The sequence below is a fragment of the Castor canadensis genome, chromosome 12, assembly GCF_047511655.1.
Source record: "Castor canadensis chromosome 12, mCasCan1.hap1v2, whole genome shotgun sequence".
NCBI lineage: Eukaryota > Metazoa > Chordata > Mammalia > Rodentia > Castoridae > Castor > Castor canadensis.
In genome coordinates, this window is record NC_133397.1 from 31,444,716 (window position 1) to 31,463,825 (window position 19,110).

General features: G+C 33.2%; 1 protein-coding gene across 2 annotated transcripts in view; it reads right to left on the reverse strand.

Moving 5' to 3' along the window:
* The window catches only part of Strn (striatin), a 103,127-nt gene that overhangs the window by 40,795 nt on the left and 43,222 nt on the right, over positions 1-19,110 (reverse strand). For both annotated transcript variants that reach the window (XM_074049506.1, XM_074049507.1), the window contains exons 3-6: positions 13,973-14,046; positions 7,888-7,966; positions 5,310-5,477; positions 3,388-3,523 (exon numbers count right to left, since the gene is read on the reverse strand). In XM_074049506.1, the coding sequence (XP_073905607.1) occupies positions 3,388-3,523; positions 5,310-5,477; positions 7,888-7,966; positions 13,973-14,046 (457 nt within the window). The remainder of the gene's footprint in view (positions 1-3,387; positions 3,524-5,309; positions 5,478-7,887; positions 7,967-13,972; positions 14,047-19,110) is intronic.

Sequence of the window (19,110 nt, forward strand, 5' to 3'; positions counted from 1 at the left end):
TCAATTATAGGACTTTTCATCAAAATGAGATAGATACAGTCTCACAAATCTTTCTCAACACAGCATTCCAAGTGCTACTACTAATGGAATGAAATTGGCAATATAGATGAAATCTGCTTACCTGTCCTCATATACATAAACACTGAACAAGAAAAATCAAGGATTATTTAAGAATTCTAGAGCACTTGGTTTAACAATTTGGAGCATTTCCTTAAAATCAGGAAATACTTCTATCCTCATAGCACTCTCTAGTCTAACATCTAGCAAAACCTATTAAACAAAACAAACAACAGTAACAACAAAAACCAAGCTTAGTGTAGCAGGTTGTAAATAGAGAACCCATACTGATTGTACATTCTTTTGTAAGTACTCACAAACCATACACTAATCATCTCTTATAGTTTTCCCTAAGCAGCCAGACTAAGGTAGAAAATTGTAACTGATGAGTTATACCAATAAGCCACCCTAATCCTCACAGTTCAACATATAAACATATTGCCTTCTTCTATCCTAGAGACTTGATCCACTGCCCCAACCCTGATGAAATGCCAGCTTTAATTTAGAGGGGCCATCACTATCATCTTGTAGGAGAGTCCTTATTCTGAATGCCTGACAAAAAGGGCAGGGAAAATCCAGAAGTATCTGGAACCTCAAACTTAACTCAATTTATTTTCAATATTCTTTATTACTATGTAAGGTATTAAGTCACAAAGACAATATCTTGTTTCTTGGTAACCTTATACAAAATGAAATAAACGGCAAATTTATCACTCTCATTGCAGATCACTACCTATCAATTATCCTATTTTAAATAAACCATAAGTCCTGTGAGTTTAGCGTTTAGGTATAGAAGAAAAATGAACTGTAGCTGTGCAAACGAATATAGGATCAGTAAATGGGAAGGGATATGTAATACTAAGCAGGCATTAGTTTTCTTCCTTACATAAGTGGTACAGTTCATTCCCACCTTCAGTAAGATCATGCATCAATTTAAAAAATTAAGACAAAAACAAATATAAGTTATAGGACAAGAACAAATGTAGGTTACAGGCTGCATAGAGTGTCAAACAGATTAAGAAAAAGACAGACTATTACTTTGAAAATCATTAGAAGAAGCATAGCACAAAGGGGATTAGGATACTTTTTACTGTTACTAAAATAGTAATAATTCTTAATTCCACTACTTTTTTCCTTCTGATGTTTCTAAATGTAGAAACTAAAGATTGTTGCAGAAGTTATCCTTTATACAGTTTGAAACTGATCACTTTTTATATGCATTTATAATTTCAAGATTCTTATTATACTGACTCAATGATGATGAGAATGATGATAATAGTAAAGAAAAGTATGGTAAAGAGGTTGATCATAAGGAAAGTGAAGGTGCAAAGGAAGAAAATCATCCACACTAACATAAGGAACAACCAAACTCCAAAGAAAGCTAAGAGAAAGAAGGGAGAGAACATGTGGCTTTGAAGACACCAAATCATATAGTAGCCTAAATATAACCGGCATTTTCCAAGAGCCTTGTTTCTCTATTTCCTTAGTTAAATCTACGGAACTTTTTAACTAAAGAAATAAAACAATGTTTCTGAAAAACGTTTAATAAGATAGATTTTAGCCATTTTTTCTGTCTATATGAAATGCATTGAATTTTCCAAGCCATGCTCAATCCACTGAGGTTAGATTTTTAAAATTCTTTTAGCAAGTATCTATTAAACTGTAGCTGTGAAAATTAAAAATTAGCAAAACTATTAAAACACAACTAATTATTTTAGAAATACTTTGTTTTTCCTGGGTTGGGGTTATGTAGTTCAGTGATAAAGCACTTTTCGATCAGATGTGAGGCCCTGGATTACACGTCCAGCACTACAAAAGAAAATCAAAACAAAAACCTAAGAAGTATTTTTTTTCTCAAAAAATAAGATGTTTGGGGGCAGGGGCTGTAGGTCAGTGGTAGAGTGCTGCTTAGCTTGTGTGAGACTCTGGGTTCAATCCTTAGCACCACAAAAAAAAAAAATTGAGTCCAGTATTTGAATGGGGGTAAGTCTGTTTACATTAGAGGTGTCTTCATTGCTTGTTCTGAACTAATTGGAAGACAGACTTTTTATGAATTCAGTTACTTAAAAAGACACCAGCCGGTTGTGGTGGCGCACACCAGTAATCAGTAAGGTGAAGAGGATGAGGCAGGAGGATCAAGAGTTTGAGGCCAGTCTGGGCTACACTTTTGGAGGGAGAAATGACCCAAACATTGTATGCACATATGAATAAAAGAAAAAAAAATAAAATTAAAAAAAAAAAAGACACCAAATGGTTAGAAATTAAGACATCAAATGGTTAGGGCTGTTATGAGCAGAGTATTACTGGCTTAGGGAAACAATAATCTGGCAGTAATAATTTAAAATTCTTTAATGGAGTCCAGGAAATAGAAGGCATAAAAAGACAGAAATTACACCTATAAAGTATCTATAGTTAAATGTATTATTTTCATACATAGTGTCTCTTTTGATCATCACAAAATTCTCTGGGTATTTATCATAACCCTCATTTTACAAACTAAAAAAAATGAGCCTGAAGCACTAAGAAGCACAAACAGTTGCAGATGTGGACCTTAAACTCAAAACTTTTAATCTTAGGTTCAGTCTGCTTTATATTATATTACTTTCCTCCTTCCTATTCTTAAACAAATACGAAGAGGAAATGCAAACATTTTGCTAAACAAAGCAAAGTATGTTCTCATCTCTTACTTAAAAAAAGAGAAGAGCAAAGGGGGGAAAATGAAAACACTAAGAGGATAGAGAAAAAGGTAAAAGAGAAAAAAAACAAGGGAGAAAAATGAAGAGGTATAGAGAAGGAAGAAACAGCAACTTAGACATCTCTTATGCCAGGAAAATGCCATGGGAAAGTCAATAAACTTATAAAAATCTGAACAAATATACAGAATAATCCTAAATAATTTTGAAAATCTAAGGGAAGAGTTCTGAAAGTCTATAGAATGTGTCCACCAAAGCAACTCTCCTCACAAGAAAGACAAAAACTGCATGGACCACAACTGATGCTAGTTGTCATAGGAACCACCATGTCTCTGTTGGTTCTATTGTCCCACAACAGCCAACAACACTGCATTGTTAAAACACACAATGCTTATCATATTCACCACCTCTACCAACATGCCATCATGGTTAATGAATTAATAAAAAGCCAGACTAAAGACTTTCATGAGAAAGGTGCTATAGTAAAAACATTCTTGAATTTGCAATCAATACTAAAAACTTTTCAATTTCCCAAATTCATGGGGAAAAAAAGCTACAGAATGAGATTTAAGGACACTTTAAAGATACATATTAAAGTTCCTAAAAGTGTTTATATTGTCTGAGATATTAAACTCACCGTTGAAGTATCGATGACACTTTTCTCTCTTCCCTCAATATCATCTTCTTCATCTTCATCACTGAAATCAGCAGCTGCATTTTCAAGGAATTTGAAATTATCCAGCACCGAGGCAGAATCTGTTAACTCGGATTTTCTAGTTTAAAACACGTACAACCTACTCAGTTAATCTTTTTAAGCTTGACATAAAAATTAACTCATAATATGTTTCACTAACTTCTGTTATACTATAAGATCCTCAAATTATATTATGACTGGCATTGATTGTCATTGATTAAAATTCTGTGGATTCACTGAAAAAGTAAGATAGGAATACTACTCTTTTAACAGTGCCTTACAATCATATCTATTTACATTAGTGGTAATCAAAGAACTCCCCTCCTCCAGATTCAGTATTGTTTTGATTCCTAATGTTTTCTTTTTAAAGTAAAAATTTTTCTTATTAACTCTATTTTCACAATTCTCTGTTCTTTCCCTCTCAACTTTTTCTTTGACCTCTTATACAAGTTTCGACAATGAAAAAAAAAAAAGTTGTAAATATGTCATTTTTTTATGAGGTAATGTTATATTTCTGCTAAACCAAGCTAACAAGGTAAAAAGAGCAAACTACAAGTAAAGTTATCAAAAACAACATACTAGACAAATTACATTACTAAGAGACTTGGTTGTGTTGAATAAACACTCACCTTTTAGAAATGATTGTATTTTCAAATAAGACAAATACATTTGGCTCAAAATAAATGCAGTAAACAGTTTCTTAATGACCAGAAAGATTTCTCTCCAGTTCATTAGGAATGTCTTAGATAAAGACATTTTCCTAAAAAAACATCATCACACCCATAGACAAATGTTCAAAACAGATAATCTTAAATTTCAAATCTACTAAAAGGTATTTTTTGTTTTGTATTTTGTCTGTAGTACCCCAATTCTCCATTCCTACAGAAATCTGACAGATTTAGAGTAATATCCTTGTCAGTTTTGAAAGATAGGTCAATGTCACACACAATGGAGTGGTCTTTGCTGAAAACCATAACTGAAAGTTTTTCAAAAAGCATGTTATTACAGTCCCTCCAAATATTTATATTATGTAAGTTAGCTTAAGTCATAAGGTAAAAATGCAACCAGGTATAATGCTCACATGGTCTATGTCTATAAAGAGAAAGATCAACAATTTGTATTTGTAAATACAAATTAATACATTCTTAATTATTAATGAATACTTTTAAGAAGATTCTAGTGACATATTTATAAAATTCCTGCCTTGAACCTTTACCTCATCCTATAGTTTTTAATTTATGTTCCAAATAACAGGAACTATGTTCTTACTAGGAAATTTATAGAATTCAATTGAAATCACTCTTTCAGCCTAAATATGGGTTAAAACAAAGTAACATTGTATTTAGACTTCAGAGAATCTTTGGCTTTTTATTCAATTTGTTGAACTGTTCATGCTCATTTAAGAAGAATTATATATAATTGCATGATATATGGTCCAAAAAGGAAAATAACATATTTTGAACTATTGAATTTTTCACATTTAGTCTATATATTAAAATATATAGACTTAAAATAGACATTTTAATCAAAGAAAAGATGAGTTACAGAATTATGACATAAAAGTGATACAGAAAAGGTTTACGTCTAAAGAATTTTGAGGTGCTTTTTTGATTTGATTCACTAATAATGAAATTTCATTCTTACAAATTTGTACTGAATTTCAATATAATCTTTTATGAGATTCTAATAGTAGTTGACTGAGCTTCAAGATATTAAAATTTGTATTAAATAAGAAATTATATTCTTTAATTAAAATAATCATAAGAACTGCATTCCATGCGATGTATTCCAACCCAATGACACTTGAAAATTATATTTAATTAACTATAATTATTTCTAAATCACCATCTACACCAAATACTTACCCAATCATTGCCGTCTCTTTAACTTCAGCCTCCGTGCCATTTATAACTGAGTCCTGATTTTTGTCATCTTCTCTGTCAGTGACATCACTTGAAAAGCCCAACAAAGCTCGCACTCGTTTAGATTTCACATCTAGAATAGTATCTGTGTAACCCACCTCCTGGAGATACCTGTGTAAAGAAGATCATTACCGATCAGTCATATGGCAATCAATATTCTAAAATTTAATATGTAATTAAAAATATTTCTTCAAATTCACTGCCTACATGATTTAACAGTACATTACTATACTAGTAAGACTTGTTAATAATCTTCCAGCTGCAGATGGAGCTGTCTCTTGCAGTGCCAGCCTCTATAGTCACTGAGAAAAGTCAAAGAACTATACAATACACCATTCATTACATTTATTCTAAGAAGATACTGTTCCTTGATATATTTCATAGCACATTCTTTTCTTTAGGCAGGACTAGAGCAAACGCTACCAAATTACTACTTTTCAATAGTGATTCCAGTAGCTGTTTTACATTTCTAATGCAGAGTCATGGATAAACTGTTTGAGATCTAGAGAGAATGCTTCTAGTATATATGGTTTCCCCATGACGTATAAGAAGACAATATTTTCCCCAAGAGTCATCTCTCAGAAGAAAAGCTTCTATCCTAAGACAATTCTGAAATAAAAACCCAAAAGAAGAAAAAATAAAGTAAAAATACATTTCAATTAAACTGTGGGAGGTGGGTGTGCATGTACACATGTGTTTGAGTTTGCCAGGGAGGTAGCAGCACAAAAAGGAGAGCATAGGCTTCATATTGAGAGTTACATCTGGTTCTTAAGCCTATCTCTGCCATTTACTAGCAGTGTAACTTTAATTATCCTACACTTCAGTTTTCTTTCCCTGACAACAGATATGCCTAATACTGTACTAGGTACCCAATGCCTATTAACATGAAAAAATAAAAAAGCAAAAACTAAAAACAAATGTGGCAGTGATAGGACCATAGAAAAGGCAAATAAACATGATAGCACTTTAACTTAAATGTAGGCATAGATCTAGAGTTCTTGGGAGCTGGGGATGGAATTCAAGGCCTTGCACATGCTAGGAAGCACCCTAAAACTAACATATATCCATAGCCCAATAATTAGTTTAAATTCAGTTTATTTTAAGATTTGGCTTTAATAGCTATTTAGAGCTGAAAGATATCTTGCAAAGATCTATGATCAAACAGAATAAGTGTCTTATCAAATCAAGATGCTCATTTTTTCCAATCCCATCAAATATCTATAGATCAGCTTTAAAACTTGAAATAATAAATTTCCAACTTTCCTCAGTTTATTCAGTTGTTCTTGCAAACTTCTGTTTTTCTATTTTTAACAATTTAACATTTGATATGCACCTCACTTTGGAAACATAACATATTACAAATATTTGTTTCAAAACTGCCTTTACCACTGATAAGTTGATTTTACTAAATAGTTACTTCATCATGCACTAATAAAATGTAACCTTTTCTTGGATAATTATGAGTCTTCTGAAGATTTTGAAAATATCTCTTGAATAGTTCATTATGCAATTACTTTTCTTTTATAAACCAGCATTTTAAGAATACTTACCTATTTAAAAAAGTAAAATGCACTAGGCATGGTAATACAGGCCTGCAATCCCAGTTACAGGAGGCTAAGACAGGAGGATTACAAGTTTGAGGTCAGCATGGGCAACTTAATGAGACCCTGTCTCAAAGTAAAAAAATAAATGAAAAGGAGTATGGCTGTAACTCAGTGGTAGAGCACTTGCCTGGCATATGCAAGCTCCTGGGGCTCAATCCTCAGTACCACTAAAAAAAAATTCTTAAGTCACATTTAAGATCACAATAAGAAACATTAGTGAAAATCCACTCAATTGTTAGTACTATTTCCCCCTTAACTTTGTCTAGATAAAAAAATGGATATGAAGAAATATTATAATATTCCATTGTTATGGTCATAAGAAATGGATTTGACCTACTTTGAAAACCTTAGGTCTAAACTACTTATAAGTAATCCCAAAAGTCCAAAAGAGCAAGTTTCATCTTACTCTGGCATAAATTTGAATACCAGTTAGAGAGGTGGCGTGCAAGGACCAGGATCTGAGTTGGTAAGTCTAGTCTACTCTTCGACATCAGAACCTCAATCAAGCTTTTTATCCTTTGTATAGTGTCAAATGCACATTTTAGGCAGTATTTACAAAATTTGGGAATTCAAGTTCTTCAAGGTATTTAAAATTAAAAATGTTAAAAATTACATGCAAATAAAACATGTAATTTTACATTAATGTTTACATTAAAACATATGCATATGTTTACACAGGTGATGTATGAGAAGAACTTTAAAGATAAAGAATTCTTTTAACTACATAAATTCCACCACAGAGGGAAAAATGTTTAATATGAAAAAGGAATAGTAATTCAGTTAAGCTTTTTTACACAGCAGTAACATAATAAAAGAGAAACTCATTCTATTTATTTTAAAATTCAAACAAAAAATAATGTCATGAAAAAAATTTTTCTACCTTCAACTATTCATAAGTTTGACTGTGGTATACTTACTGTCTGAGAAGTTGTCGACCTTGTTTCCACATTAACTGGCTGTTTTGTTGTGGTTGCACCTCTGTTTCATTACCTTCATCTGGAAAACATGAAATCCTAATAAAACTGATTGTTTCACATATTTGAGGGATCTCAATCCATAAAAAATTTCCAATAAACATTTCTGAGATTAAGAATATGATGAACTGCAATTCTGTAAGAGATATGTTTTAGGACAATGTAAATGGTTTTTAGCTATAATTTCTGTAATTAAACTAATATAAAATAATTATTACTTATGGAATCCCCCTTGTAGTAGTAGAACTAAAATAAAGACATTTTTTTCTATTGTTTTTTAGCTAGCCTGAGAATTTTCCTCTAGGACAAAGACCTATCAAATCAAGTCACATAGTGAGAGCCAAATAAAAGTATTATGAAGTATAACTAAGAACAACAGCAACAAAAAGTCTAAAAGTGATAGTAAAGAACAAACAAATAAACAACAACAACAAAACCTAGTTGGGTAAAAAACAATATAAGAAATAATCTCAATGTAAGTCTGTTTCCATCACTAACTATTAAATGAAAGCTTCAAGTATTCTTTCAGTGACTTTTTTGGGAGGTGATGGTGCTAGGGATCAAACTCAGGACCTCACACATAGTAGGCAAGTGCTATATTACTGAACTACACCTCCAGCCTTCAGTGAAGTTCTCTGAATGAAAACTTTTTACAACTTTTCAAGTTAAACATCACTAGGTAAAAGCTGAACCCTTCCAAGAAGAATTACTGAACAGCTTTCTCTATGGTAAATCTGAAGAACTTCCAAACTATACTATGGCTGAACTTTAAAAAGGTCATATTTTGTATATGCCCTTGATCAAACTAAGAGAAATTGCTGGTCTTTATGGAAACTTTTTCCAAGTGGAGATAAAAAGGAACTGAGAAATTTTGTTTTGTGATATTGAAATTAAGCATTTACTGTGTGCTTACTGTGCTCCCGACACTGTGTTAAACATATATACATTATCTCTTCTGATCCTTCTATCACAAAATAGTTGCTTATCTCCATTTTAAAGATAAGAAGACTCAATTTTAGAGGATAATTTTCAATATTCTTAGGAACACTGTTATAACTGCTGAACTCCTGCCTGCTTCACTTTAAAGTCAGCATTTTTCTCCACACACTATCACTACAATAATAGGAAATTAGACAATTATGTGAATAAAAGTAAGAATTAGATCTTGCATTTTTTTTCTCCTAAAATTGGCAGGCTAAGTCCTTAATATACTAAAGAAATAATAGTACAGTAGAAGAGGGTGAAGGAAAGAAAATAAGGCAAATTAAATTAACTCCAAAAGGAAGATTACTTTGGAATAACTTCAAAGACAAAATTCTTAGAAAGAAAGAAAACAACAATGTTCAAATACTAAGGAAAAATGATACATCTGGTATGATGCTAATATTGTTTATCAGCCTGATTGGATTGAGAAGGACTTGAGAGACTAGTAAAGCACACCTCTGTGTATGTCTGTGAGGACATTGCCAGAGAGGGTTAACTAGGCTGAGAAAGACCCATGGGAAATGGGGGTAGCACTATCCCAAAGGCTGGAATAAAAGGGGAAAAGGAGAAAGTCTGCTAGTGTAGGCGTTCTGTCTCTGCTTCCTGGCTGCCACGAGGGGAGCAGCTCTGCATACTATACCCTCTCTACCATGAAGCTCTGTCTCACCACAGGCCCACAGCAATGGAGACGAGTGACCATGGACTGAAACCTCTGAAACCGTGAGCCAAAATAAGTCTTTCCTCCCTAAGTTGTTTTGCTCATATATTTTGTCACAGCAACAAAAAGTTAACATCTTGTTTTCACTAACCCAGAAGGTGTTTTTATAAGAAAAAATGTCCCAATATTGCCCCTTCAGTTAACTGAGTAAACATGTACTTGCCAAATAAGGACATTTATACTGATATTTCAAGACTTTAAAATTTTCAGACACAAAAAAGTTGTGAGATCATTAATCTCCCATAAGAATGGGCCTAAGTCCTTTCTATACTGTCTTCAGATACACTCAACTGCCTTTGCCTAGTGATGTTTCAAAACTGTGGCATACCAATTCACTAAACAAGAATAAGGAATGAACTAGACATCAACATAGATGGATCTCAAACATATTATGTGAGATAAACCAGATCAAAAGGCTACATTCTGTAACTGAAATGACTTTCTAGAAAAGTCAAAATTGTAAAAATGAAAAATAGACGTGGTTGTCAACAGATTAGCATGGGAAAGACGGGGTTGATTACCAAGGATAGTAATTACAACATTGCATGTGTTTGATACACTCAAACTCAAAATGGTAATATTTGCTGTACATAAGTAGCACCTTAATAAAGAATAAGTTAAGTTGGGTATTGTAGCACATTCGTGTAACACCAGCTACCCAGGAGGCATAGGTAGGAGGATCATGGTCTGAGGCTGGCCCTAGGCAGAAGGTCAAGATACTATATGAAAAAATAACTAAAGCAAAAAGGGGCTAAAGGTATGGCTCAAGTGGTAGAGCACCTGCCTATCAAGAGCAAGGGCCTGAGTTCAAGCCCTAGTACCAAATGAACAAAGAATAAATTAAAACAAGTAAGAATGTGTACCCATTCTCTTAATTTAAGTATAAGAGTCAAATTGAACTTATATTTTCATATCCAGGCTAAGTTAACAGTCTTTCCAAGGTTACTATGTGGTAATCAAGTATCAGCAATTCTTGTCTTATCAAGTTCAAAGAGGAGCATTACATAAAAGTGAGGATTTTAAAAGCAGATTTTTTCAGTTGTTGAAAATTTTTGACTGCCACATCTAGTCAAGTTGGATTTACCGTCCTGCCTGAAACACTGTACAACAAAATTGATGAAACTGCGGTGTTCAAGTCACTGAACACTAGGCAGCCAAAGACAGTGATCCCTGAGAGAAGGGAAGCACAAAGGTGAACCTTATGACTGTCCTAGCTACTGCCTTGATGGAGTTTTTACATCAAACACAGAAGTGGAAAGGAACAAAAACAGTATCTGAAGAAGAATATGGCTAAAAAGTTCCAAATGTCATAAAAACTACAGATTCAAGAAACTCCACAAACCCCAAACTTAAGAAACATAGTAGAAAGAGGTACATAAAATTGTTTAGAACCAAGAGAAAAATCTTAAAAGTAGATAGATTAAAAGGTCACACTATATATAGAAGAACAAAGATGAGGACAATAACAGGAACCTCATAGAAACAATGTCAGTAAGAATAATAGACTTTTCCAGATGTACAATAGCTGAAAGAATTCATCACCAGAGTCTTTACTCCCATTTCCTGTGGGGGGGGGGGCAGAAGATATTTCTCCCTTCCCCCCCCATTTCTCCCCACTTTTATTCTGCTATTCTAAATACCTTTCCTAGTAAACTTTACTATTATTTTTACTATAAAAAAATAATAATTTGTTGGCTTCCATACTATCTGGCATAGGCCCACTACTTCTCTGGCAGTGCTTCTCCCTGTCTTTCTTTCCTTTACTTTCAATAAAGTTTTACCAAAAAAAAAAGAGAGAGAGAGAGAGAGAGAAGAGGAAGAGGAAGAGGAAGAAGGAAGAAGAAAGAAGAAGGAGGAAGAGGAAGAGGAAGAGGAGGAGTAGTTATTCATTACCAGTGGCCTATATTACAAGATATGCTAAGAGAAATCTTTTAAGGCAGAAAGAAAAATGACACCAGATGGAACTATAAATCTACACAAAGAAATGATGAGCACTGGAAATTTTTTTATTATTTGAATCTTTTTTAAAAAGAGAAGTAATTATTGAAACAAATACTCAATTAAACACTTGGCTGTCAATCCTACAAATCTCTAGGGAGTTTGTCTTCCTGATCACCATCAGTATCATAGACCTCTGCTTTTTTTAAATGTCTCTCCCACTCTTAGCAGTTAATCCTGTCTCACACATAAAGCTAGATATATACATTTCCTTCAATAGCCACCACCAAGCTGAAACTCAGCCCTATAAATCTGGTACCTGACTTCCTATATTCTCTCCAGGTAACAATAAGACATCCAGCTGTCCAAAGCTATGTTTAAATCTAAACCCTATCACTCTTCAGATACCTTCATATTCTGAGTATCTCTACTCTCTCTCTCTTTTATTGGCTCCTCCTCTAAGACACATCATACACACACACACACACACACACACACACACACACACACTCCCTGACCCCAGGTATCCTTTTAGCAATTTCCCTCTAATTGCTCTCCTTTACTTTCACAACCTAAACTTCATGAACCTTTATTACACTCAGTCTTTCTTTTATGCTCATCTCTTTCTTTCTGCCCTTACTCTCCCCTAAAACTGATTGTAATTACATTCCCAGTGACCTGTGTGCTGGTAAATACTAGAGATACTCTTCAGCCCTCTAAAATTAGTAGTGCTGAACAGTCCTTCCCTTAGTGTTAAACTCTTTCTTCTCTTGGTTTCTACTCTCCTGGTTTTCCTTCTACCATTAAAGTAGTCCTTATCAGTTTCCTTTTCAGGTTTCTTTCTACCAGTCTTTTAAACGTTATCATTCTTCAGACAGCCACTTTAGTTCCCCTTCTCACTTTGTATAAGGTGCTCTACTCCTCTGGCTTCATGTGCCATCAGTACTACATGCTGATGCCTCTCAAATCTATGTATCTAATCCACAGTCTGGTTTGAGGACCTGACCATATACCAATGGACTATTAGTCATCTTCAATTGGTTGTCTAAGAAATAAATCCAAAAGAGAACCCATTGTTTTCTAAATCTATTTCTGGTCTACTTATTTAAGCTACAAATGTGGGAATCATCTCTGACTGAAATTTTAGGAATTACTCTTAGAATATTTCCCAAATTACAGATTAGGAATGGAGGAAACCTTAGGGAAATTAATGTTACAGGGATTTAAAGTGTTAGGGCAGAGTTAAACTTGTATCTACCTGATTTCAAAGCCCAAGCTTTTTCTACTGAGGCACAGTATTTAATTATAAACTTTAAAAAAGTACTGCAACTACATCTTTATACTCCTAAATAGCTATCTAAAAATTATGAGAGAAAATTAAATAAAAACAAATAATGAAAATTGTCTAATAAAAAATTTGAATATAGTATTGTAAATTTCACACATATAAAATAACTTTTTTTTGTGGTATTTGGGTTTGAACTCAGGGCCTCACACTTGCCAGGCAGGAAGTCTATTACTTGAGACACTCCACCAACCCCCAAGAATATTATATTTATTGAAAAAACATTTTAAGACTTACATAAAGGCTCTAGCATAGGTAGGCATTTCAATAAATAATATAAATGATTAATACCTTCAGCCACTTGAGTGAAGAATTTAATTGGAAATTATGCCAAAACTCACCCAACTGAAATACTGGGATAATTTTGAAACAATTGTTCTCACTTTTCCCTTTACACTGACTAATAAGTGAATTATGCCTATAATCCTTAGTAGTTTACAAATCCTATTTTATATTATTTGTGGTTGAAAATTTTGTATTATTTTGTCATTGAAGAGGAAGGTTCAGGAAAGAAGAAGTGACACAAAAAGATGAATGTCAATTGTTAAAACATGTTCTGTTTATTGAAATTCCTATGGCTCAGAAAGTCCAAAATAGTCTGAAACAGAGGATCAAGTTTAAGGGATTAGCCAATTTCCCTGTGCTTTAAGAAGAAATCGCCTCTCCCCATAGTTCTTTTACACTCTCTCAAGATTTTAAGGGCATCATGCACTTTGTACTGCCTATCTCAAAGTTCCCATTAATGCTAGGAAGACCCAGCAAAAAAACATTATGTTTGTGAAGGATAGCCCACTAAATATGAACCTTCTAGCAAGTGCAGAACCTAAGCAGAAAATGGTGAATTTTTAAAAAGGGGAAAAGAGAGAAAAAGAAGGTGGTGGAAAATGATGCACACAACACTAAGTGATTAGTGACAGAAAATAAGCAGGTCAGGAAAAAAATAACTAATATGCAAATAATCAGAAATTAAACTTATACCTATAAATATAAAAAATTCAATATTAACTTTTTAATCTCTTAAGCTTCCTTTAAAATTAGCTTACCAGAATCATAGCTTGGAGGCTTCGTATCTCCCTGATTCAACTCTGTCCCATATTTCAACTTGTGGTACTTGGCTCTAACAAAGAAATGAAAAAAATGCAAAGCATCTTAAAACATGTTTAGATGAACTTTAAGATACATAATAGCAGTTATAAGCACACACTGTCCTGGCTAAACACACATAAAACTTTCAAAGGCTCATATTCTTCCATGGTGCCAAAACCCTAACACAAAAGAACTTGCTCTTTTTGTTCCTGTACCATCCAGTATCATCTTGATAAAATAAAAAAAAAAATACTAGGAATCATAGATTTTCTTTCTATAATTACAAATGAACCATATAACATTCTAGTTTATATCTTATACAAATTATCTTGGTGATTAACTATCCTCAAAATTGAGGGTTGCTTTGTTTTGTTTTTGTACTATGAACTGAACCCAGGGCCTCAAGCATACTAGGTAAAGGTTCTCCCACTTGACTCCAGCCCCTTGGCACTTTTGTTTTTGAGACAGGGTCTTGTTAACTTTTGTTCAGGCTGGCCTCAAACTTGAGATTCCTGCCTTCACCCCCCGAGTAGCTGGGATTAAAGGCATGCACCACCACATTTGGGCTCAAAATTCAGCTTTTCTTAGAAAAGTCACCTATAGTATATGTACCTTGCTGGATAATGAATATTCACCAACTGTGAGCTATCCAAGAGAAACAAAAACTCACTCTAAATCATCAATGTTGAATAAGATATTCTAGTAATCATGAATAACTTTTTTCTTTTGCTAATACGGATATCTTTTGTCTTTTACTCAGCAAGAACTATGAATAGTAAGACTGCCTTTTTTTAAAAGTTAACAAAATGTTATTATTTCTGGTTAATTAGACTTATCCATCTCAGATCTAACTATAAGACTAGAAAAATAATCCAGATAAGAAGAATATTTTAAAACAGGTTAGTTAAAATTGTCAATACCCACTACTATATTTGCACATTTTGACTTATTTTCTCCCCCAAAGAATGAGGCCATTTATAAATAAATATTCAATGTGTTCAGAGATAATAATAAAAACAATTTAAAAAAATAGATAAAGTAGTAAGAAGGAAATAGCTAGTTCTGAAAGTTTCTTTCTCCTTTATAAAAAACTAATTGAGTATTTGCCACAAGGTTGTTTATATTCAGAAAAAGTATAAAGGAAATGAAAGTTATTTGTTCAGATATGTAAATTATTGGAATCCCTCATGACTAGTCTATAATAATAATCACTTTGTAGTTACAATAGAAAAATCAAAGTTTTTTTTAATTTATCAAAGTCTTATAAAGGGGATATCTTAAGAAAATCTATGAAAAATCACAGGAAGTTGATACCCTATGTCTTTTTTTTTTTCTTTTGTACTGGGGTTTGAACTCAAGACCTTTCCCTTGCTGGGCAGGCAATCTACCACTTTAGCCACACCACCAGCTGAATGTTCTGTTTTCTAAAGTAGATGAGAGGGGTACATGAGTATTTTTTTACACTGGTCGTTATACTTTGTGTATGTGTGTGCAGATAGATAGGCAGATAGACAGACACAGACAAGACGGATAGACAGATGAAAGGTAGATGAAATGTTTTGAAATAAATAAGTTGTACAGTTAAGAATGAAAAGTGGTTATGTGCTAATATGGATTGATCTTTAAGCTTAAGCAAAACATCAAGGTAAAAAAAGGTGCAAACCCCCCCATAAGTGTTTCTAGATATTCATTTCATATGCATAAATGTCTCAGGAGGGATACATAATGCATAAGACATTGGTTAATATTTCTTTGAGAAGGAAGTCAGTGAACTGAAGTGGAAGGGAGATAATTTTTGTTGTTGTTTGGTTAACTAACTATATGTATCTATTTCTTTTTTTAAATTCTAATGGTGTTGGGTCCAAGTTATCTAAAATATGTTTTTATGTATGCACAATGTGTCCCTTAATCACAAAGATTTCATCACCAGACTAAATTTTTTCTGTTTAAATATAGTTGTAATAATGTCAATTATCAGAAGATTTATAAATATTGAGTTAGAGTAACCAGAAAGAAAACAAAAGTCTAAATGCAATTGTCATTTTTTAGATTTTCTAGAAATATATTTCATCTACCTTAAGACAAAGAACAGTATCTCCTTAGAAGTCAACATAGCAACTGAATATAACTGGCCTAGACACAGATTATACTAAAGTTTGTAAAATAAAAATGGCAGGGAGAGGAGGAAGAGGGAGAATAATGGAGGGAATGAACCAAACCCAGGTACATCGCATGTATATGTGGAAATGACACAACAAAACCCCCTTGCAACTATTATATTCTAATAAAAACATTTAAAAAATAGAGAAAAAGTGGTAATAAAATTTTAAGAAATTTAGGTTTTTATATTTACATAAAAAAGAAAAACATTTTCAAATACTGCATTATAGTGCATTTTAGTGGTCTTAGTAAAAACTGCAATAATTTATCTTAAGGAATAAAAAGTATTGTATACAATATTCTATAAAATAGTAATATTTTATGAACTAATATTTCATTAAAAATTAGGCCAACACAAAATATGTAAAGAACTACTGTGCTAGTCTGGCTCCAGTGGCTCATGCCTATATTTCTAGCTACTTTGGACAGAGATCCGTACTATCACAGTTTGAAGCCAGCAGGGGCAAAATAGTTCAGGAGACCCTATCTCGAAAAAACCCATCACAAAAAAAGGGTTGGCAGAGTGGCTCAAGTAGTAGAACACCTGCCTAGCAAGTGTTGAGGTCCTGACTTCAAACCCCTGTATTTTCACAGCTCCTATGACATAATTTCTCATCTTAGACTATTATAATCTCTGGCCTGTATTAACAGATCTTTATAGTACAGCACCAGCACTGAGGTAGGATGACCTTTCCAAATTTATTTCAAACTATTTTAGGCATTGAACCGTTCAATATCATAATATTACCAGAACAGATCCTAGAATGAATTTTGGACCGGGGGAGGGGCAGGAATGCAATGAAGATCATTATTAGAACATCTAAACATAGATAGTAGAATTGTATCAATATTAAATGTATTTAATTTGATGAGGTTTTTTTTTGAATTTTCAAAAGACGTTTATACGAATGAAAAATGGAACATTTTGCCCAAAAAGCATGCTACAGAAATTCTTTTTTGTTAAACTTTATAAAATAATGTTTCTTATTTTCTGATTATTAGCCTATATCAATTGTACAAAACAATGGGTTTCATCAAGACATTTTCACACATGTATACAATGCACTTTGATCATATTCACTCCCATTACCCTCACTTGTTTTCCATCATCCCTTCTGCTCACTCTTTCCCTCTTCCCAAAAACTGTCCTTTCTACTTTCTTGTCTTAATATTTTGCTATACTTCATATACAAGAGAAAACGTGATATATATCTTCCCGAGTCTAGCTTATTTCACTTAATATCGTAATCTCCAGTTCCATCCATTTTCCTGCAAACATGTTTTCATCCATCTTGAAGGCCAAATAATATTCCATATTGTGTTAGTACATTTTCTTTATTTATTTATTCACTGATGGGCACTCAGACTGATTATATAACTTGGCCTTTGTGAATAGTGCTGCAACATGGATGTGCAGATAACTCTACTTGACTTCTTCGGGCATAAATATAGAGGTGGTGTAGCAGGATTATGTTGTAGTTCTTTTTTCAGTTTTTTGGAGTCCCTCCATATGGATTTCCATAATAGATGGAATAAGTTACATCCCATCAATAGTACATAAGAGTTGCTTTACCTCCACATCCTCATCAACATTTGTTGGTTTTTTTTGTTTTCTTGATGATAGCTTTTCTGACTGGAGTGGCGTGGAATTTCAATGTATTTTGATTTGCATATCCCTGATGGTTAAAGATGTTGAATATTTTTTGTACATTTATTGGCCCCTCTTTTGACAACTGTTCACTCATTTGTCCATTTGTTAACTGAATTATTTGTGTTTTTAGTGTTTATTGTTTTCAGCTGATATATTCTGGATATTAATCCCCTAGCAAATAGCTAACAAAGATTATGTCCCATTCTGTAGGTTGTTGCCTCACTCTGCTAACTGTTTTCTTCATGTGCAGAAACTTTTAAATTTTATTTATTCCATTTTTCATTCTTGTGATTATATCCTGAGCTATTGGTATCCTATTCAGAAATTCATTGCTTATACCTGTATCTTGAACTATTTTGCCTTAGTTTTCTTCTGGTAATTTCGTGATCAAAGAAGGGAAGGTCCTAGCTCTTAGAAAATATACAGTAAGGGAAAAAAAATATAGTCTGAGTTATTTAGGAGGGAGTTAAGCAAATAATTTAGCAGAGGAAAAAACCCAGTAATAGTACAGACAGCAACCATGATAAAGCAAATGTATAAACTGGTGAAGCTGAGTACAGGGTATAAAAGAGTTCTTGTAACTCTTCTCCTAATAGTTCAAGATCATTCTAGAATATATTTAAAAAAAAATTTCCATGTTCAATATCATGAGTAAGACAAAAATGTGAACTTCTTAGGTAGACGCTCCATGACCTGACTCTTACTCTTCTTTACAGTTTTCAGTCATCAAATCACAGCTAACATTCTGTTCTCCACACACAATGATTACAAATTTATGAAAACATAAATTGCTTTGTTCCAGGTCAAACATATTCTACTTCCTTCGCCTTTCTTGATTGGCAAGGTTATGCTGCTGTTCAAGATGTCAATATCCACTTCTTTCACTTTTGATTGTATACTCTGTATATACCTCCACCCTATCACTGCACTTCTGAGTTTTACAAGACTGGATACACACACACACACACACACACACACACACACACACACACACACACACACACACACACTATTCTTGGCTACTTTAGTTCTCCTGTCTTATAAGACAACATAATATTCTGGTAAACAGTACAGGCTTCAGAATCAGACATTCCTGAGGAATTTGACCCACGGCTCTACTACAGTTCTGCTCCTCTATGCAACTTACTTAGTTTTAAGTCTCAGGCCTTGTATACAACACTTATTCCATAAATAGCTGCCATTATTAACATATTGTTCTTTCTCTTTTGGTTAAGCCTACAACTGAGAAAGCTTAAGATATGAAGTATTCCCAAAAACATTTTA